We start from the raw sequence: 21561 nt of genomic DNA on the forward strand, positions 1-21561 counted from the left end.
AGTGATTCTCAGTCTTGCCAATCAGAAACAGTCCTGATGCTTACTGCCACCTGTGTGGTGTGTGTGCTCCCTGTCCTGAGCATTGGTCCTGTCCAAAATTAGTCTCTCGTGAAGCCCTTTACTCTAACACATTTGTGAAGGACACAAAAACTAGCTAAGGGTAATTACAGCAGTAGACGTTCCACGTCCACTCAGAGGAATTTAATGACATTTCTAAAGTGGAGAGGAGTTTGTTGATGGTAGTGTTAATATTTATGGACAGGCCAGTGAAAGGTAAAAGGGAAAAGTCAGAAACAAGAAGATCATAGTAACTGTAACTGGGGGTAATGTCTGTTGATCACAAACCCTAGTAATGCCCAGTGACGACATACGGACTGATTAGGACAGACAGAGACAGGGAGACGTTAATGAGCCGTTAAATCTTGATGTGGCTTTCCTGGTAGATTCAACGATAAGCAAGACCCACAGACAGACGGTAATTATATAGCACAAACCTTCGAAGAGGGGACAACGCTCTGCTGCACAAAACTTAAAATCATTGCTGGGATGTACAGTCGAAAGGGGCAATAATCGGTTGGGAGGAAGTCGTTTTCTATTGATTGTGTCTGTTCTATGTACCTGTACTGTATGTATGTTTGTGTGCACATGCCTTCCCATCGAGATAAACAGGGTCATGTTCCTTGGGGAGGCTGCAGAGCCTCCCTGTGTACTTACCGTGGTTAGAGGTGAAAGGTCTCTTGCGAGCTGGTAGTGTGTACTAACTTAGCAATGAGTGTTATTGTAACCGTGTCTCAGTCTGTGCTACATGACATCACTTTAAGATGGCTCTAGGATCACTCATCTGCTGAAAAAACGAAAAGCCCCGAACCATCGGACTCCTGGAATCTAAAGTGAATCTAAAGCGAACCTCTCCAGACAACTGGAGCTGCACATGCTGACGATTCCTAACAAATCTCTCAGAGAAATGCGGCTGTAACTGCTGGTGGCAGATGTAAATGGTTCTCCCCTGAACTGTTAACTGCTGGCTACTCCAAAACCAATCTCCCTATAGGTAACTGCAGCTATGACTCTACTACCAGCAGAGAGAGATCAGTGTTAGAAAACCTCAATCACCAAGCAGGCAGAGATTCTCTGATGACGTTTCACCTTTGACTGAAAATCTAAATACGTGGCCAGCTGACATTTTGGATATGTTCTTTGGAAAATCGTCGTAGCATTCTCCTTCATTACTCCCTTGTTCCGGTGGTCTGTCTTTCTCTGTCAGCTGAATGCTCTTTTCATTGTGGCACCTCACGCCCAAAACGCAGCTCTATCCATCCTAGGCCAACCTCTGACTGTTACAATTTGCTGTGTCCTCTGTATATAGGTAACGCTCTTCATGTGTTTTTAGACGTGCTCTCTCTGTAAAGTGATCGAAGCCCCATTGGACGACGTACTGTACGTGGGACAATTTATTGCTGTATCTGTGTTTGAATGGTTGTATTTTGAAGGTGTCATCATCCAGGGAGGGGGTGGGTGGGGGGTTGATGTTTGTGATGTTTGTGTCCATCTTGAGGAGGAGGGGGTGGGGTCGGGGTGGGCAGGGGGGTCATGGGTAAACTATCACAACTGGTCTATACCAAGAGTGTCTTCATCGAGGGAGTGGACAGGACAGGGTCTGTCCTCTTCGAAACAGGAACATTTTTTTGCACCAAAGTCATCATCAAAGCGCAGCTTCTTCTTATTCAAGGTCACTACGGATGGATGATATCAGAACTCGAAAGGAATTTCTTTTCTTTTTTTTTAATTTTTAGAGACAAAGAAACTGTCTTCTTTTGCATGATTAAGTGTCGTCTTTTTATTGGCTTGTGTGCCCGGTAAAAGCATGACCATTGTGTGAACTCTCACTTACCGGTGTGTTTGGAAAATGTTAAGGAAATTTCTCCATGAGATTTTTTACTTACCTCTTGACATGAACGTCCATTGACATTCATAATCAACTGTTTTACAAGATGCAGGCTCGGTAACTGTTTGAAGGCTGCCTCGCATGCAGAAATGCAACTTGCAAGTCCCCCATCAAACTTCAAACCCAGTTATCACAACTGCATCTTTGTAAAACACCATGGATGTCAATGCCAGTCATCACCTAGCTAGCTAGACATTGCAGTCTTGTAAAACCGCTCTCTTTATTAAAGCGTTGCTATTTTCAATACGTGTGTTTGAATGCTTGCTCCTTTTTCGTACTCTGCCAGCAGCATCTTGGGAGGTTGTGATTGAACGTCAAAGTACTGTAATACATGTTTGGTCTGGTGTCCACATTGTGTGGTGTTAAACATGTGTTTGCCCAGTCTTGTCCTGTCTGTTGCCATCAATTAGACTGTATTGTTCCCTGTCATCCACCCAACTACGGACTGGTTTCCTGGATATAGGCTTGGATTGCCAGAAGTTTATTAGCACTGATACCATCCATGTTGCATTTTAGGTAAATATACAAAGATGACCTTAGTTTTTAGACAATTTCTAAAAAAACGGTACTAGATAAGTGTACAGGAGACAGGTGTCCAGACCTGGACAAGGGGTTATGAGATCAGTAACACCATTTTTTACCCCTCTGTTCAAACATTGTACAGATGGGTATGTTTAGTATCCCCATGTCTACGTCTGTGATGTCTTTGTACACTCCCATTTATTTTCTTGTGGCATGTAGGCTGCAGTTAGATTATCAAGAATATACCCTTCCTTGTTACTTTTCATTAACCTTACTGTGAAAAGTCTATGAAGCGGACATGATAGAAAAGCTATCAGGGAAACGAGTAGGTTATAATAGTTAATCTGGGTTTGGGTTTCCTAAAAGCATCCTGAGACTAGTTTCTCAGTCTTGTTAAAGTAGTTTGGGGAAACTTCTAAAGCTGAATTGTTAGAGCAACTGTGGAACTTTTTTTTTTTTTTTTTTTAAATGAGCTTCACCTCAACTTTTGCCAGACAAGGAAAAGGTACATAAAAAAAGAAAGGATTTCTAGATATTTATCACCCCTGAATCTGATTCCTAGTGTATATACTCAGCGCACATTATGCTTTCATCTGTAGTCTAACTCTTCAGGAAATTTAGGAGATGAGAGGTGAGGGTTTATTAAGTTGCACTTAATTATTCAATGATGGGGTCTTTGTAGTCTTGGACTTGTCTTTATGCAAGACTCCAAAGATCGTTATCCACAGATTCGTCGATACTCATAAGGGTCCCTACTCAACAGACCCTTATAAGAGTCATCACTGAATCTAGCTCTTGGTGAAATCTGGCTGCTGGAAACCAGACCTACATGTTACCAGTGAAGAAATCTTATTTCCATGTTGTTCAGCCAGTGAAAGGCGCATGATGTTCATGCAGTTTCACATTCCACCCTTCAGTCTTCGTCCATTTATGTACATAGTAGGCCCAATCATCATGTGAGCTCAGTATACCCTCAGTACTGTGTATACTGCGTTAACTACACTCATTAGCGTCCATCTGTAAACTGTTCATTGTTGTTGCGGGCATGAAACATAGCAGTGTCCATGAACAAGTCTTGTTGTTAGCAGGGAGTGAGGGTCCATACCTTCAATTTCTTCTCATTTCCTTTTTTGTACATCAAAGTGATAGAATTATTATCAACAATGGGTTTGCATTGTTATGAAATTATTGGTTTTTATTTGAAAAGCAGAGGTTGATGTTTTTGGAAGAAAATGGAATAAAACGTCATCTGATGCTGAGCTCTGATAGATTTCTTTGACGACTTCTCCATAAGTACTTTCAAACAAAGCACCTCAAAATAAGACATTACTTAGACAGTATTTGCGATCATCACCTCTTAAGTCCTAGTGACGTTTATTTGGCCATTTGACCTTACCGGTGATTCAAGATCAGTTCTCTTCTGAGAGTGCGAATGACATTAAAACATGGCAAAACATTCACACAGAAAAATTATGGTTCAATTCAATGTAATTTATTGATAATTAACCATTTCAAAGAACATAGGACAAAATGTAATTTAAAACAAAATGATAAGATCCGTGTTCATTGTCATTCATACAAGTTGAATGTGGCATTGAAAATCACTGTTTTGAGGGGGAGGGGGGTTGAGCGTTGAACCAGCAACCGATCCTGAGCCAGGTTATTCAACTGAAATGGAGGGCCTACCAATGTGCTCTTGAGCAAGGCACTTAACCCCAAAGTGGCCCCAGGGGCGCAAATACAAAAACTAAAACCCATCCTATCTACATGTCCCATGTCCAGCTCTGGCTGTGATTGCCTGGTACTCTTGGGTGACAGGCTGTTAGATACAGGATGTGCTGACAACGACCTGCCTGCTTCGGTGGCAGTTAGGGTTAAGATCTAGGCTAAAGGAGGAATATGTGTACTCAAAAGATCGGGTGTGTGAGTGGGTGCGTGGGTGGGTCAGGAGCAGGAATGTATGAGCAGATGCATAATGTGTGCTTGGGGAAAAATGCAGGGATGTGATCAGGAACACAAAAAGCAGGAAAAAAGTAATCTCCCATCAGAAATGAACGGGAGATGCATGTCCAAAAATCTGAAATCCTGAAAAAGCATCCCTGAAGGCGGGTAGGGAACAAAAGAAGTGTGGACATGGCTGTGTGTGTGTACGTGTGTTGTTTCGGGAAGGGGCAGGAGTGTGTGGTCTGAGTGTTTACCTTAGTGGGGGGACACCCCATCGTCCACAGCAGTTTCAGGCCTAACGCTGCTGTTTTCCCCATCCCACGCTACAGGTGCGTGTGGCGTACGTCCAGGGCTAGGGCTCAGTTAGGCTCCCTCCCACTCTAGCTGCAATAATCAGCAAGAGGAAGAAGGTGGCTGGAGCAGCAGCAACAACAAGGCATGCAACTAACAGTTCACATGGAGCAGGTGGAATAACATGTGGAAATGGAGAGGCTATGTGTCACTTAAACCTAAAACAGCACTACCAATTCAGGTGGCGAATAATAATTATGAATAACTAGTGTGCATGTGTGAATAATCACGAACGGAATAAACCAGGTCATATGAAAATACATGTGGAGTGAAGTCAGGTGTGCATTAGTATCATTTCCCACGTGTGGTCTGGTTCACATGTGAAATATGCAACAACCCAGATAAAAATAGATCTAGATATTAGTGAGGAGGTAAAGCAGTTGCTTAAATGTGGGATATGCATGTAGAAAATGCCAGTAATCCTAGTGATGTGTCATGATGAAGAGTGTGTTTCTGGTGAGATCAGAAGGGGGGATAGGAGAGAGAGAAAGGTCACCAGCCCTTCAGACTGCTGCTCAGGAATATCAATGGCCCTGGCTAGACACCAGACATCCTTCATATTCACCTGTAGCACTGAGACTATCACCTCATCATCCATTCATAGTCCTAGACTTAGCCAATGACCTTACACTTGACAAACACACATCCACCAACACTCCCATATACTACACTGCAATTTAGATGGGTCATACACGTGCCATGGTTGAGGTCTGCCTACTTTCAATTAAAATGGAAACAGATGAATGTTTAGTATGTTGAGGAAAAAATCTCTCTGGATTTGACTGAGGTGAAAGCTGAAAGTTTATCCACAATCTGGGTATAAACTCAATGCACGTCCGACACACTGTCAGATTCCACAGCACGTAAAGTTCATACACTCACTGGCCTCATATACTTGGTTTCAGTGGAGGTTTGACACCACACGCTACACACACACATATGTTGGACAAGCTATGAGTATGAAGCTAATCCTCTTCTGTTTATGCACAACAGCCACTGCCACCCAAACAGGTTGCCACTGTTTTAACAAACCTGTACAACAACTCAATTGGCCTACTTCAACTGTCTACTCACTAACTCTAACTCTGCTTAATACAATACAATCAATTACCTTAACATTATCAGTCAGTATTCTTGTTATCAAACCAAATGTTGGTTGCCGTTACTTCTTCAGCTTAAAATGAGATTTCAAGTATTTACATGAGAAACACAAAAATAATCGTACTTTCCTGCAATTTGTAACGTGGTATGAAAACTGGTTCAACATTCCCTCTGAATCACTGATGTTTGGTTTCCATGACAGCAGAGGTGTGACAGTAACTGAGGTGAACAAAAAGCTAACAGCTATCAATGCCATGTCACCATGTTTTAACAAAGTACAAACAATATACCAACTGAAAATTTCAATCCATTTTATAGTACAATAAATTCTTTTGACATCATTAGCCAAATACCAATTGCTGTCATTTCTCTAGCTTTCAAAATTTCAAATATGTACATACAAGTATGACAAAAAAAAAAATCCTCTTCTGCAGTCTGCCACCTTGTATAAAAACCTGGGGTCAACTGATGAATATAATCTAAAATCGAAGAAAGATGTGGATATACTCAACTAACTCTTCACACAGGAGGCTCCGATAACAATTCAACACAAAACAAAGAAATGTGAGTAAAAAAAAAATTGTTCTATACAGAGATTCACACCGCCTGTACCAAAAGCTCTGGCCTGAGAGTTAACTCCTGAGAATGGGAGTTCACTTGGTTTCTTTTTGATTTGTTGCGTCCAGGCCTAGAGATGCACGCAGAGAGGCTGGGCTAACCAAGAAAAAAACACAAGCAAGGTACACAGTGGCAACCTGCTCTAAATGCCCATCCAAACCACATACTTTAACATTATTGGTGAACCAAGTCTAAACATCTACTTTGTGTTTTTTTTTATCCTGTTTTTCTTGTCACATCAACCTTTCATATTTGGCTATCTCCTCAGTCATGCCAACTCAGGCATAAAGACAGACTGGTGGTATCCCTGGCAAGTTACCTGGACGGCCTGTGGGTACCACAATACCAGGGTTCATGGGCTGCAATCAGTTAACTCAGACTGGAGAATCTCTTCATGCCTTTGCAACACACTGGGTATGCTCTAGATAACCTTTACAGCCAGCAGGCAAAATGAGAAAGAAAAAACACATTACTCTGTGCTACATCGTTAACTGGAGAGCAACATATCTGAATGATACACTCATCCAAATGGTGTCTGGTCAAACCGGAGTAATACTGATCTATGATTGAAAAAACCCGAAAACATTGAGGGAAAAAAATTAAAAGATACTACGTCTCCACTGCTACTCGCCCTGGCAGCTGAGTGAAACCAAGGCAGCCTGGAACATGCTCCACAGCTGTGCACTGAACACACAGGCCAGCCTGCACATAACCGAGTCTCAACCTTTCATTCTCAATCTTTAATGGATGATGGTTCTTCATTATCTTAATACACGTGTAAAGGCACTCCTCTGGTGTAGACGATGAACTGCACAAATCAAAAAAATCTGGTTGATGCACTGCCTTAAAACAATTTCATTTCAGTACTGTTCTTTGCTAAATCTATTCTGGCACAAATATTACCGATTGGGCAGCTGGATTGTCACAGATGTGCAAAGGCACACATCTGGCAGAACAGACAGGCTAAAGCAACCGTTCAATGCAAATGAATGGATTTCAGTCAAACTAAATGATCTCAGAGTGATACGCTCCTGATTGTGAGTTCTAACCCTGGCCTCTGAGTCTAGCCTTATCCCAGGCAACATTTTAGCTTCTTTGACATTAACTGAGGAACTACTTGAGCCTCTACAAAATTTAACATAAGTGGTATTTGGTCTACAGTTTTAACCCTGGCCAATTCTCCAACAACAACTCTCCTATTAGTCTCCTCTTGTGTCCAGAGACCTTTTTAACCAGTATTATTATCGCCCACTAAACTAAACAGCCATCTACCTTGTCGCTTACTTAATCACCTGACAGGTAAGCTAGTTAGAGACTAGGGTATAATAGCCAAGATGGAGAAATGGGGAGATAACTGAGGTTTAAAGCACATTCAGATCACAGCCTTGTTCCCTCTCTGATTTTCCTCTCTCTTTAAACTGTCCCTTATGTAAATACATATGCGCGCACACACACACACACACACACACGTCTGCAATGTGGAAGGGGTGTGGGGGGGGTGGGACTATCGGTAAGGGGGTTCTGGCGTGTGGAGGTAAGGGTATTCATGGCGCTGGGGCAGGGATTGCCCGTGTGCGGGTGTCTGCTCATACGGTGTGGATGCGGAGTAGCTTCCCGATGCCGTGTAGGCTCCCGATGACGCGTACGCTCCCGCTGCATCATACGCTCCTGACGCCCCGTAGCCGCCCGATGCGTCATAGCCCGACGAGGCGTCGTAGCTCCCCGACGAGGCATCGTAGCTTCCCGACGTGTCGTAGCTTCCGGGCGCAGTATAGGCTCCCGATGCAGCGTATGTCACCGGTGGGGCGTAAGTTGTGGGTGCGGTGTATGTCCCCGGGGGTGCAGTGGCTGCGGTGGAGGCCTGTGTGTAGCCAGCGGCCTGGGTGGTGGCCGGTGCAGGTGGAGGAGGAGGAGGTGGAGGAGGGGGATTGGTATAGGCATACTGGAGGTACTGGTACTGTTGCTGGTACTGTTGATACTGTTGGTACTGCTGCATCTGCTGGTAGTACTCCACGTAACACCTAGAGTGGAGGTTAGAGTAGAAGAGATGAGAGGACAGGAGGAGTAAAGAGTAGAAAGGAGAGCAGAGTAGAAACACACACCCCAAAAGTAAAGGTTAGTCTACAAACCATATATGGCACCTGGAATTATGAATTCTACAGAGGTGGAAATATGCTTCACATGTGCAGAATCAGCTTTTCTTCCCTTGTTTATACCAATACGGCTGTTGAGAAAGCCATTGGTATTTGCGTAATATCTTCAACAGGCACAGTGCAATATTTTAGCCTCCTTCCAAGGATTCTCTGATTAAAAATGTGCTCCATGTACCTAGCAATTGGATCTGTCCCTTCAGCAGCAGCAGCTGTGGTGGTAGCTGTGGGGTCTTCAGGCCCTCCCGGTGGCGTGGGCAGCAGGGCGCGGCGTTTGGGGCGTATCTGGGCCATGGAACCCGGGACGGGGTCAGGGAGAAGTGGGGCTCGGTTTCCTCGGATTGGGCTGCGGTCCCGGTCACTGGCTGATGATGCCGCTGCAGCTGCCGCCTTCCTCCCTGACTGCTGCTCTGCCAGAACCTTCAATTCAATTGAATTCATTTCACTTTCTTGGAATGAAGTGAAATACCGTATATATTGCCAGAGATATTTTAGCAATAACAGTCACAACCCTAGTAATAAGTGGTATTTATGGTGATAATTATCAATAAACATAAAATATAAATGTTAATATACCTTCTGTCCCTGCTGAAAGAACTTGGCTCTTGCTGCCTCAAACAGCGCTGTTGGGTCTGCCCCCGGTGGAGGCTCTGCTTCCTGAATGGTGGCGCTGGCTGCAGAATCGTCCTGATCGGTCGCATCATGGTACACCTGGTCAGCTACGGACCCATACACCTGGCTGGCAAGAGCACCATATATGGCAGGGTTCACCCCATCTGCACCTTTTGCGGTCGTGAGGCCCTTCAGAGCAGCGTAGGTGGGATCAAACGATGTGGTGTTGTAGAAGGAGTTGTGGACGCTCTGCTGAACCTGCAGAGAAATTGAGATGTCAAGATACAAGAAACATGGAAAATACCAGCATTACAATCTTTGGGAATACATTACAACCTAATTTATCCAAATAACAAACAACGACAATAGTCAGGGAGCGGTGAGAAAATGTCATTAAAAAGGATGAAACGGATCAGGTTGGAAATAAAAGATTACAAACAAATTTCCATGATATTTCGCAAATTGCCAAATATGTATCATTTTGCACAACTGTTACGAGGCCAGAAACAATTTTCAGTCCATGAGGGGTTGGCGTTTTTCCATGACAGTGGAAGCCCCGCTAGAGAATGAACTGACCTGTATGGGCAGTCCAGCGGCGGCTGCTGCAGCTGCTGCTAACACGGCTGCTTGGCTCTGGTGATGCTCCAGTGAGGGAGGAGGTCTGGGGAGAAGGCCCTCTCTGGGCGCACCTGTGAGGAGAAGGGAGCAGAACATGATTTGTTTTCAGCTTTAAATCATGAGCACCCACTGAGGATCCCAAGGGTTTGAATGAGAACATTGTCCTGCTTCTTATAAAACTGACTGATGGTAATGTGTCCAGAAAATGTGACTGCCATAGCTTTTCCATACTTAAGACTGTATATATGTATAGGTTTGTTGTATTTTCTGATGTTTATTATGATCTAAGCACGGTTATTGCTTGATTGACAATTGAGGACCCTGGTTGTTTATAGATGGGTCACTCCCATTAGGGAAATAGAAACGCTGAGGAGGCCAAAGGCTGAAACGTGTATGCTGCTGTTGCTGCTGTGCAAATTACAGACTGTCATAAATACATACTGTGAGTGCGGACATTTTTCTATAGCTTTAAATCATAACACTTAAACAATAGACACGTATGGGTCTTTCATCTCCACCTGCTGCTCCACCCCCAACCATGCCGGACCCGGGGGAGTTGGCTGCGTTTCCAGCGCCCATAATCTGGTTGATCAAAGGCTGGGCCTTGGACAGCTCGACGGACAGCTGACGGCCCTTGAAGATGGTCCCGTTGAGCGCATCGATGGCTAGCAGGGCTTCCTCCTTCCTCTCCATGTGCACAAACGCATAGCCAGCGTTGGAGCATAATCTGGCTGTAGGGTGTACAGAGAAGGACAGAGCTCAGCATTAGCATGAGACACTGACGACTGACGTTTGGATTGAAATGTGTCCGTCCCATGTTTTTTCATTGTCACATAACTTCAAAAATCTCTACTCATGAAACTTGATAAACCATGAAACTGTCTAGATGCAACTGTGCTCCCCGAACAATTAGCTGCTCAGATTTTGAACAGTGTGATATTTTTTACAGTTACTACCCAGCACTGGACTCACACAAACTGATTCATTTCAACACATTAAGACACATCACTTCCACATTATTAGAAAGCTGCCATAAACTTTCCATCAAAACCCCTACAAAACATTTGTGTTGTGATCCGCCATAAAACTGACCTTTGACTTTGTCACAGTCCAGAACTCTTCCGAAGGTCTGGAACAGCCCATGCAAGTCATCTGCTGAGCAGGTTGAGCTAAGGTTCCCCACAAACACCTTGGTGGAGTTTGGTGGGCGTGCACGTGATTCCTCCACCACCAGGGGCCTGCCTCGGTATTCTTTGCCATCAAGATGCCGTATGGCCCTGCAGAGGAAGAACCAGAGCCATCATCACCTGGTGTGCTGCAGCTGACAGTAGTAGCAGCATTACCACAGACATTTCAGCAGGAATAGAAGTATAGGAATACAATTTGGAATGTACAAGGGACAGAGGTGGGGACTCGAGTCATATGACTTGGACTCCAATCAGAATCGAGTTACAATTTTAATTGCTTCAGACTTGACTTGATGCATGAAGAGAATACTTGACTTAGGTTATGGTGACTTGAGACTTGAACTCTGATGACTTGAAAGGGTTTCTAAAGTCTTGACAAAAGATCTTGTGTTTGTGTAAATTACTTACATTTAAAGTTATGAGATTTGTTCCAGCAGACGACTGAATTTAAATTCTGTTTTCTGAATTTGTGTGGAATGACTGAATTTATTGGAGCTGAAACTGATTATAGAAATCAAACTCATGATGCACCAAGTTTTTATACTATTAAAATGATATTGCATTGAAAAGTCCTAGACATTTTGTTTTCTTTAAAATATTAAATTGATACTACAGTCTTAATTTGTTCTGACCTTACTTGGTGTTCTACATTTAGACTTGGACATGGACTTGACTTGGTTAACTACATTTAGACTTGGACATGGACTTGACTTGGTTAACTACATTTAGACTTGGACATGGACTTGACTTGGTTAACTGCATTTAGACTTGGGACTTGACTTGAGATTTGTGTCTCAGGGCTTGAGACTGACTTGGGACTCGAGCAAAATTGACTTGGTCGCACCTCTGACAAGGGAGGATATTAACACCAGCCAAATGCTGCCAATCGTTGGCTGTTGCTGGCAAACCACTTGTGGAGGTCTTCGACATCATCCTTTTTTGCTCAAATCATGCCTAGTTAGTAAAATAGTGACAGTTCAATTCTGCGATTTACCAGACAGTGTGGCCTACACATAAACGTTTGTTTCCTTCCTTCTCTTCATTCCAATTGTGTATAATAATATTCAAAATGAAATACAGTACATTCAACCCATATAAGAATGGAGAAGTAAATACCTGTCTGCTGCCCCCTCTCCCCTCAGGGTGATGAAGGCATACTGTCTCAGCAGCGAGCAGGTGTGGACTTCCCCGTATGGAGCGAAGAGCTTGTTGAGCTCTTCATGAGTTGCATCTAACGGAAGATTCCCCACAAACAACTTCACGTTGTCACTGTTCATCTCTATGTCAACCAGACATCTGGAAAAGAATGAACAGCAGGCAGGAGACGTTGGTTAGCAACCACTGAATGCATCGAGAGAAATCAGTTTAAAAAGCACAATTCTTCAGTCCACTCATTTTACTATTGTTGGCAAGATCCCGAGTTATTGATCGAGGTTATAATTATGTATTCGTCTGGGTAGCTGAAGTGACCTATCCAACCGTTTTGAGATCATTATATTAAAGCAGAATCTTGTTAGGATTGCAGGAACCGCTAAAGATCCGGTTAACTTTTCCCGTCAATCCAGCTAAATGGGATCAAAGGGAGTTAGAGGCAGGCTGTTACTCTGTTCAGTTAACGTTAGCCAACGTTACAACCGACAGACGCTAACATAAACCGGTTTGTAAGGTAAACAGTAAGCTGGGTTACATGGCTAACGTTAGCTACAAAACTACTCACACTGCTGGCCATTTTGTTTAACCTCGTAACGTTAGCTAAGCTAGCTAATGCTAACGTGGTGGTTTTACCTGTGTGGTTGAAAACAAACACTTATATAGATAACTGCACAATGGTATGAGATATTAGAAAGCGTAGTAGTTAATTCTAACGCAGTTTAAATATTCTATAAAACGGAGGGAAAGCATTAATCTTGCAGACATAGTTCACACATTTCTTACCAAACGCGGTGCTGGAGCTGTATTTCAAACCTCACATCCGGTTCCGGCTTCTGTAAAACCTGCTCGGTCACCAGAAGGGGCGCCATAGGGGGCGCAGCTAGGTTTGATTCAGTTCTTAATTTAACTATCAAGACAGTTCACGCCCTATTCCAGCCTGTGGAGACGCTAGCCTCGAAGAAGCCGCTAGCCCGAAACAGTTTGGGGTGGGAAATTGTCTCGCACATGAGCAACTGTCTAATATTAAAATGTTAATGAATATCCAGACAGCAGGTTAGCTAGCTAATGCATACAGTAGTCAATCTATGCAAGAACCGTAGTTTGTCCTTATTTAAAGGCATGTTTGTGTCTCGGAACGCTTTCAGTAGCTTAAATTGATTCCGTTTAGCTAAATCAAATAGAAAAAGAATATATTGGACTGAATGGGAGACACTCACATTGTCTCTCAGCCAATATAGAAGCAGTCTAGTTTGCCTTTACGGCATTTAAGCGAAGACGGAAGTAGCAGCAGTGAAACCTCTCGCTTTGGATCTTGGAGGATTTTATAGCGTCATTCGATTCGATTGGACTACCGCCCTCTGCTTGATATCTTTCATTCTTTCATTCCTAACAAACAAAGCCTTCATATTAATCAAACACTTCTGTCTGTAACATTGTATTCTGACATTCCTAATAAGACTATTATGTTCTTGGTTTAGGTTTAGGTTTATACCAAATATCACAATAACATTTTTTTATTTTATTTTTTTCTTTATAAATGATGAATATGTTGTTTTCAACACCCTTTATATCACCATAGTCTGTTTTGGTAAATTAAAATCTCAATCACACAAAATAAAGAAACAACTTAAGTGGCCCTTGGATAGTTAATTGAGGTTTCCCAGATAAGTATTCTTATAGTGAGTCTACAGTTGGGCATATTTACAAATCATCTCACATTTGTGTCTGATATGACTGGGTCTATTTGGTCTGAATTTATGAACTCCCAAAAAATCAATGAATAGCCCTATATTGAATAATTTATTTTTTAATTTGGAGCTGGAGATATTGTTATTATTGTACTACAACTACTACTACTACTACTTGTACTAGTAATAATGTAATCATGATACTACTATTACTATTACTACTGCTATGAATACTACTACTAATAATCACTCCATAATTATCCCAAAAAATATCTCTCGAGGGCACGTGAATCCCACTCGGGCCCGGGACATTGTTTCCAGGTGAGATCAGGTGGGAGACGGAGGAGGAGCCACGGAGCGGGACGGAGACAGCTCCAGGTCTGGGCACACAACAAGAGTTTCTAGAAAAGTTGGCTTTCATTACAGCGAAGTTGACGGAAGAATAAAATCACCGAGAGCATGTCATTATAAACTGGATTTGCAGTGAGTCGAGAGGAGGATCGGGGCAAAGAGGAAGCCCTAAAGGTAATGAAATGAGTGTGGTTTCTCTGCCAGGCCTAGATGCTGCTGAAATGTAGACTTCTAGACAGAATCATGAAGTTAACAAGGTGTGTAGTAACAGGTCTAGCAGGAGTTAAGTGAGACTAGGAAGACTCATGGTGCAACGGGGGGTTTTTATATTTTGAAGAGGTTGTACCGGAATGCGTCCCAGGCCGATGCTGACATGTAGACTGTTGAGACAGCAGCTTCAGCAGGGAGGGACATTTATTTGATAAACTATGCCAAGTACAAAAGGATTACAGCATCAAATCAAAGCCAATTGCCTCTATTTTTTTTATGTTGCATTGCTTTCTATGGCATTACTATTGTATTCTATTCATAGGTTTATTTTATTCCTACGGTTGTTCCCTATATAGCTTCCTAACTTCACTTAAGCTCCGTCTGAGCTGCTGCACTTGACCAAGTCTGGACTTGTTCCCATCCTCAGGCAGAATCCTAGATTTATTACACAGGAAGTGTGTGTGTGTCTGTGTGTGTGTGTGTGTGTGTGTGTGTGTGAGTGTGTGTGTGTGTGTGTGTGTGTGTGTGTGTGTGTGTGTGTGTGTGTGCAGCCATCCCACCTACATTAATATTGTGGTGTCTTTAATGCAGTAGAAAAACGGTGGTTCACAGTCAAAAAAAAGTAGGTATTCCAAACCTTTGATGTTCTCATTATGCAAATTGTTTTTCTTCATTTGATTTAAATGCAGAAGAAACATCATGCGCAAACGTTTCGGCTAGTGCCTTATTCAGTGTGCGGCCTCCTCTACCACAGTAAACCATTGGAAAAGTTAATAACCACCTGTGTGTGTGTGTGTGTGTGTGTGTGTGTGTGTGTGTGTGCAGAGCCTTCCCACCCATCTTTCTGTTTTGGTGTCTCTATGAAGATAAGCCACAGCAGCAGTAATAACCACCTGTAGCATGCATATGTGAGTGTTTGAGTGTTAATAACCACCTGTATGTGTGTGTGTTTGTGTGTGTGTGTGTAGATGGCGCAGCAGGAGGAGCCTCTGTATGACTTCCCGGAGCCCGCCCAGCCGTCCGAACGCAAGTGTGTGGGCCATCAAAGGGGGCGGGGCTCTCTGAGGAGCATCAGCATATTGGACCGCCTCCTGCTGTCACTTCCTGTGTGGCTGCAGCTGTCAATCAACCCTGCCACCGCTCTGCACATACTGCAGAGGGAACCGACTGGGGTCAGAGTCACATGTGAACACACACACACACACACACACACACACACACACACACACTCTATCTCTTTCTCTTGCACATACACTCAGTAATGGATTGTGTTTCCCTGCAGACGTTCCTGGTGCGTAAGTCTCGTACGTCCCGGAGAAATGTGCTGTGTGTGCGTTTGGCAGACGACAGCGTCCCATCCTTCGTTCAGCAGTTTGGCATCCGGGAGGAACACTCCAGTAAGAGCCTGTCACCCCTGACCCCTGACCCCTGACCTCTGACCCTGAACACTCTGCCATCAGGACTGAATCTGGCCTCTTTGTAACTGTAGCTGGTTGTCATTGTGTTTTCCAAATTCAAATGTATGACACTGCAAGATTATACTACACTTCTTAAAATTGCATGTGATAAGACATGAAAAGAGCAGGTGGATTTCAACAGGGAAAAAAGTTGAGAAGAGGGAAAAAAAAATGATTCAGGATTAGATTTACCTTTCAGATGACAAGGAAAGAGACTGTCAGTGTCACCCTGTCAGCACTCACATGCCCAGAAGTTCAGTAAATACGACCTCAGAGACAATATATTCAAACTGCTTATTGTTTATTAATAAGGATCCCCATTAGCTGTACACAAGGGTGTCAGCTATTCTTCCTGGGGTCCATTAAAACACAATATACATCCAAAACATATGCACAAAGTTTAAAACCAGGATACAATAAAATTTAAAAAAAATGAGGACCGCTTTGACATGAGCTACAGCATGAAAGACAAGTAGAAATATGAATAAGCTAAGTCACATTTGTACAGTAAACAATGTTGTTGTTGTTGATAACTACGAACCTTTCCTTCTCCTACATCCCTCCACCAGCTTTCTATCTGGAGACTTCAGCCATCAGTTTTCCAGACGTCCCAAGACTCATTGCCTTCTACTGCGTCAGCAGGTAAAATCTTGTCCTCCTCCTCATTCTCATTTCCCTTCACCTCTTCTGCGATTCCTTTCCCCTACTTTTCCCTTCTCTCTCTACTTGACCATCTTCTTCAAACGTCTCAGTTTCTTGCCTCTTGACTCCTTTCCTGGCCCTTCTCTTCCCCATCTTTACTACCTATTCTCACTTACATTGATCACTGTCAGTAGGTATTGATCTGCAGGAATTGATGTGGATGTTTGTGTGTGTCAGAGATGTATTACCTTTCCCTCTGGAGCTTCCTGAAGCCATTGCCAAGGCGACATCCCACAAGGAGCTGGAGTCCATCTCACATATGGGAATAGGTAGGTGAACACAACTTATTAAGGGTGATAAGTTGTAATGGCTCCTTCACTCTGGAACGACACTTCTGTGGCGTCTTCCAAATCTCTTTTAAAAACTCACTTTTTTAGGCTTGCTATTACTGGAAATACTTGATGTCATACTGTCCATATGTTTTGAATGTTTTAATATGCAGGAGTGTTTTATGTTTTATCTCTTTTATTTCTTTCCCAGCTGTCTTTTCCCCTGTGAAGCACTTTGTAGCTTTGTTATTATTATTCTTGTGCCATGCCAGCAGATTCCTCTCAACTACATGGGCCTTGAAGGATTTAATTCTGGGTTAAAATTGTTCCATGGTTTAATACACTGATTATAATTAAATATGAAACAATTGTCTATGGTAATGAATTGGTCTCAACTTCAGTAGAAAGAATGCAGACCCAGCAAGGTTCAGACGTGAGGTTTTTGTAATAATTCCACTTATAAAGAAAATTCAAGTTGTTTTCTTTGGGTTTCTTGCTTTATGACATGGCCTTAGTCAGGGTAATGATAATGAATCAAACATATTATAAAATAAAGTGCACTGAATATCTGTATTGTTTTCTAGAATTCTGGAGTTCCCACCTAAACGTCCGTGGGCCGCGGGAGGCACCTAAAGCCCAGAAGGATGAGGAGAAGAAGCCAGGTGGCGTGACCGCTGCCCCACCCCCTGCTGCCCCACAGACGAGCTCCGCCCCTCAGCCCGATCCAGCCAGCCAGCTCGGCGTTACACCCCAACCTGACACCGCCGCCAGCCAATCAAAGCCCAATCCCACCTTGTTCCAGGAGTTCTGTCCGATCAGGACGCGCAGCCCCCGAGAGGTGAACTACGGCTCCAACTTGGGCGCGCTCTGCTTCATCAACCCCCTTTTCCTGCAGTCTCAGAACGCCTTGTACAGGCGACGCATGTTCAAGCGCAGCCTCAAGATCCGGGTGTCCACAGAGACCTCGAGCCCCCTGTCACCGCCCCTCGCTCCCCCTCCTCCGCCGCCCCTGATGCCCAAGACCAAGGGGAGGTGTAAAGCCAAGGCCCGGACACAGGGACAAGCAGCAGGGGGCGGCCCGGGCCTGGTCCAGAGTCAGAACCAAGCTAATCCAGGTCAGCCCGCTCAGTTCGACCCCACGTCCCAGGACAGCCAGCTCCAGCCTCCGACGCGGACCCAAGACATCCAAACCTGGCCGCAAGACACCAACGTCCAGGCCCAAGGGCAGCCCATTCCACTCCATCCCAAGGCCCAGCCCCAGCCTCTTCAGTTCCAGCCCCAGACACAGGGGCAGGGCCAGACTCAAGGCCAGACTCAGATGGAACCAGAGTCACAGGAGGCTGGAGCTCAGGCACCAACAGCAGCGACCCCAACACCGATGCAGCAATTCCCAGACGACTCGGACTATATGCAGCCCTCTCCAAGGGTCAATTTCTCCCTTTCTCCCTCCCTCTCTCCTTACCTCTCTCCTTCCCTCTCCCCCAAGGCACCTCCCTCCCTGTTTCCCAAGGTCTCTCCATCCCTCTCTCCCCGCGACTCTCCCAGCGCCTCTCCCTCTCTATCGCCGTATCAGTCGCCCTCTCCCTCTCCCTTCTCCCTCTCTCCCTTCACCTCTCCATCCATCTCTGCAATGGTCGAGGAGGCCTATCACACACCCGCTACTCCTCTGGCGCTGGATCAGAAAAGAAAAGAAGGAGAAGGTGAGGAGAAAGGAGCAGGAGAAGAAGAGGAGGATTATGATGATGATGAGACAGAGGAGGAAAACCAGGAAGAGGAGGAGATGGATTTGCTTTTACAGCAGATTTATGCCTCTGCTCTGAATGACACGGACAGCTGCAGTTCCCTCAGCAGTCTAGAGGAGGCGGCAGAGACGCCGCCACCCTCACCCCTCCTGCCGGACGGTGGGACGAGCACCGCCCAAAGCTAGAAACAAGCAAGCCAAGACTATATTATGTGATATCATGAAGCAACGTTTTCCAGAGCTGCTCACAGGGTTAATTTTCTCATTCAGTGTGGTTAGAAATACCTTGAGAAATAAAGGTATGTTGTTGTAAATGTTTGGTTTTGTACTTTAAATGTTTTGTATTTTAATGTTAATGTCCACATTGCCGGTCTTCCTTTCACTGTCAAGGGGCAACATCAAACATTTGCTTGGTGGTGTCACAGATTTAAGAGATTTCAGTGTTTTGGTTCCCTGGGCTGTTCAGGGAGAAAGTTGTTCACGTACAACAAATATTAAATTGTCCACGAATTACAAGAATGGCATACAGGATTTTCTTCAGTGTAGAATTTCCCTTTGATGGGAAAGTCCCAAGATATTGCCTACTGTTGCAGAGGTTTATTTGAACCAACTCACCTGCAAGCTTAAAATGTGTGCTTATTCTGAGCTACATGTAAAAATAACCGATGAGCAATCTTTGACAAAACAACAAAACTGAGGTTTTCACCAGATCGGTTGCCATAGTAGTCTATTTCTATTGTTAGACATGAAGTTTGGCCAGTTCTCACAATGGTGTCGCCTCATACCGGAAGCAAAGCTAGGTCAACTCTTAAGATGTCAGCATTACTGAAAATTACAAGAATTATTCAAAGTCTAAGAATAAACTGTTTTAATCAAGGTATTTGTGTTGACCTCGAGAAAAAGTCTGAGGGATGCAAAATGCAAAGGAAGAACAAACGTTAACATTATCTAGACAATATAGTGTGAATCAATCCAGTGTTGAAATTTTCGAGGCTCAAGCAGCACTGCTTTGAACACCAGAATCATTCTCTAACACCAACTTAAGTACCTGCTGCTGTGCTAATTGCAACATTGATTAATAACTGAGATTTCAGTTTCTGACTGAACTTGCACAACAATTTTCTGCTCCGATATTGATCATACATAATTAAACACATCCTCAGATTTCAACTAAGAATGTGCCATTTTGAGAAAAGGCCAAGTCAAATCAGGACTGTTTATGTCATTAAAATACACTCATTCATTTTCACTGGGAGTGAATTTGATACAAAATAAAAAAGTGAAATGTTACAGATGATTGTCCTCCTATATGCTTCTTATACGAAGAACCAGACCACCTAGATCTTATCAAACAGATTTTATTTGTGCAGATTCAACACATCAGGTTTGTTACAGAGTTGGTTGATGCCTACCAGAGACAGTATCATCATATATAGTCAAGTCATCAAAGATTATTATTCCATGGAATCAAAACCCTTCTTAGGCCTACAGACCTGCAAAGATAGACAACAGCACATCAACACTACATCTTATAGCCAACGTTAAACTGCCATAGGAGCTAGTTAACAGTGCAACCATAACTAGTCAAATCATCATCCAACACTGAGGCCGGACAAACATCTCACTTTATGGCCAAGCTGCAAAGCCAGAACCTGTCATAATTTATTCATTTTCACCCCCAAAATGCTGATTGTAAAATCTTACCCATGCCTTCACCTAATCACCTAACACCTAATCTTGAGTATAGACAAAACATGTAATTATTAATATGTAAAGATAAGTTTTGACTTTGTGGCTTGGTCAGAAATTGAAAACCAATTTTTTTTAATACCAGGCTTCATTATCTTAATGGACATTTTAATTGGAAGATGTTCTATTATATAATTGAATGAACTCTAAACATCTAAAAGAGTGAAGGTGTAGTATCAGTTATCAGCTCCTTCATTTGCATTTGATCCTGTTAATCATCAAAGACAGACCTGATGCTAGTCCAGCACTCTTTTAGAATCTGCAAACTTTGGCTGATGTCTACAGCAGATCTGTTCCAGGCCTGTGGCTTCATTTACACTACAAACTTTCATTCAGTCTCATCAGAAATGTCTCCTAAATGGAGTCTGATGGCAGTTTTGCATGTTTAAACAACCAATAAAAAAAGAATCAGTTTTCTGTCACATACAGTTAAAAAAAGAAAAAAAAAAGAAATCAGATGTCAGTTGGTATTTTGGAAGGAAGCCTATGGAGTGGATCTCCATCAGCACCAGCAGGGGGCGTCTCTTTTGTTCAGCTCCAAGAGGTCCGCCTCCAGCTTCTCTGCGTTGTCTTGGAAACGCTCAATGAAGGAGTGAATCAAACCCGCTGCACTGCCCTCGTATTCCACCAGCTCCACGCTGTCCCCTAGAAAACACACACACACACACACACACACACACACGCAGAGACACACAGAATAATTAACTGTTTCTTAAAGAGCGATGCCACCTCCAGTTCTCTGTCCTGTTTGGCGCTTAGCATGAGGCAGCTGAGAAGAAGAAGTGATGGGAAATCGCTCTATTCTGACCAATTGTGGGCGGGGAGAGAGGCTCTGATTGGATCTATGTAGTGGTTTTGTGAACAGGCAAATCAAGTAGTTTTCGTTGCTTTGGTATTGCCTTTTATAAATTTACATTGTTTTGATTAGTTAACAGCTAGTTAACAAGCGCTAATAATGTAGCATTAATTGAAAATAGACAGAAAAAAACTCAATAACATTACTGCAGAGCTTACTAACAACTGCCATTATGGATGCAACCGTTCTCCAAGCGTCGTTTTTGAGACGTTTACAGCTTTTATTTGAAAGGCTACAGGAACAGAGAACTGGGAAGCTTTGAATGGCCATAAGGAACTTCTTGTCCATTTTGCGCATGCGGGGTGGAACTATTGTTTGTGAAAGAAAATCCTATCGCT

The 21561-nt window shown here is 43.5% G+C and overlaps 3 protein-coding genes across 5 annotated transcripts in view; 1 reads left to right on the forward strand and 2 right to left on the reverse strand.

Annotated features, from left to right (window-relative positions):
- Positions 1-3943: 3943 nt before the first annotated feature.
- Positions 3944-13017, reverse strand: rbm14a (RNA binding motif protein 14a). The gene is made up of 8 exons (XM_071906217.2): positions 12984-13017; positions 12165-12344; positions 10954-11138; positions 10380-10592; positions 9820-9932; positions 9208-9501; positions 8810-9051; positions 3944-8502 (listed from the first exon to the last, which is right to left on the reverse strand). Exons 2-8 carry the CDS (start codon positions 12323-12325, stop codon positions 7986-7988), a joined length of 1725 nt encoding a protein of 574 aa, XP_071762318.1. The 5' UTR covers positions 12326-12344; positions 12984-13017; the 3' UTR covers positions 3944-7985.
- A 1262-nt stretch (positions 13018-14279) lies between these two features.
- On the forward strand, positions 14280-19867 carry LOC139917158 (uncharacterized). Of its 2 annotated transcripts, none has more exons than XM_071906229.2 (6): positions 14280-14413; positions 15418-15621; positions 15732-15846; positions 16476-16548; positions 16786-16877; positions 17462-19867. In XM_071906229.2, the coding sequence occupies exons 2-6, from the start codon at positions 15418-15420 to the stop codon at positions 18802-18804; spliced, it is 1827 nt and encodes a 608-aa protein (XP_071762330.2). In that variant the 5' UTR covers positions 14280-14413; the 3' UTR covers positions 18805-19867. The 2 variants fall into 2 exon arrangements, with proteins under 2 accessions (XP_071762330.2, XP_071762331.2); XM_071906230.2 differs by having other exon boundaries at positions 14288-14496.
- A 93-nt stretch (positions 19868-19960) lies between these two features.
- The window catches only part of dpp3 (dipeptidyl-peptidase 3), an 11376-nt gene continuing 9775 nt past the window's right edge, over positions 19961-21561 (reverse strand). For both annotated transcript variants that reach the window (XM_071906210.2, XM_071906211.2), the window contains exon 19: positions 19961-21012. In XM_071906210.2, coding sequence (XP_071762311.1) covers positions 20870-21012 — 143 coding nt within the window. In that variant the 3' untranslated portion in view covers positions 19961-20869. The remainder of the gene's footprint in view (positions 21013-21561) is intronic.

This window comes from Centroberyx gerrardi, chromosome 11 (assembly GCF_048128805.1).
Source record: "Centroberyx gerrardi isolate f3 chromosome 11, fCenGer3.hap1.cur.20231027, whole genome shotgun sequence".
NCBI classification, from domain to species: Eukaryota; Metazoa; Chordata; class Actinopteri; order Beryciformes; family Berycidae; genus Centroberyx; species Centroberyx gerrardi.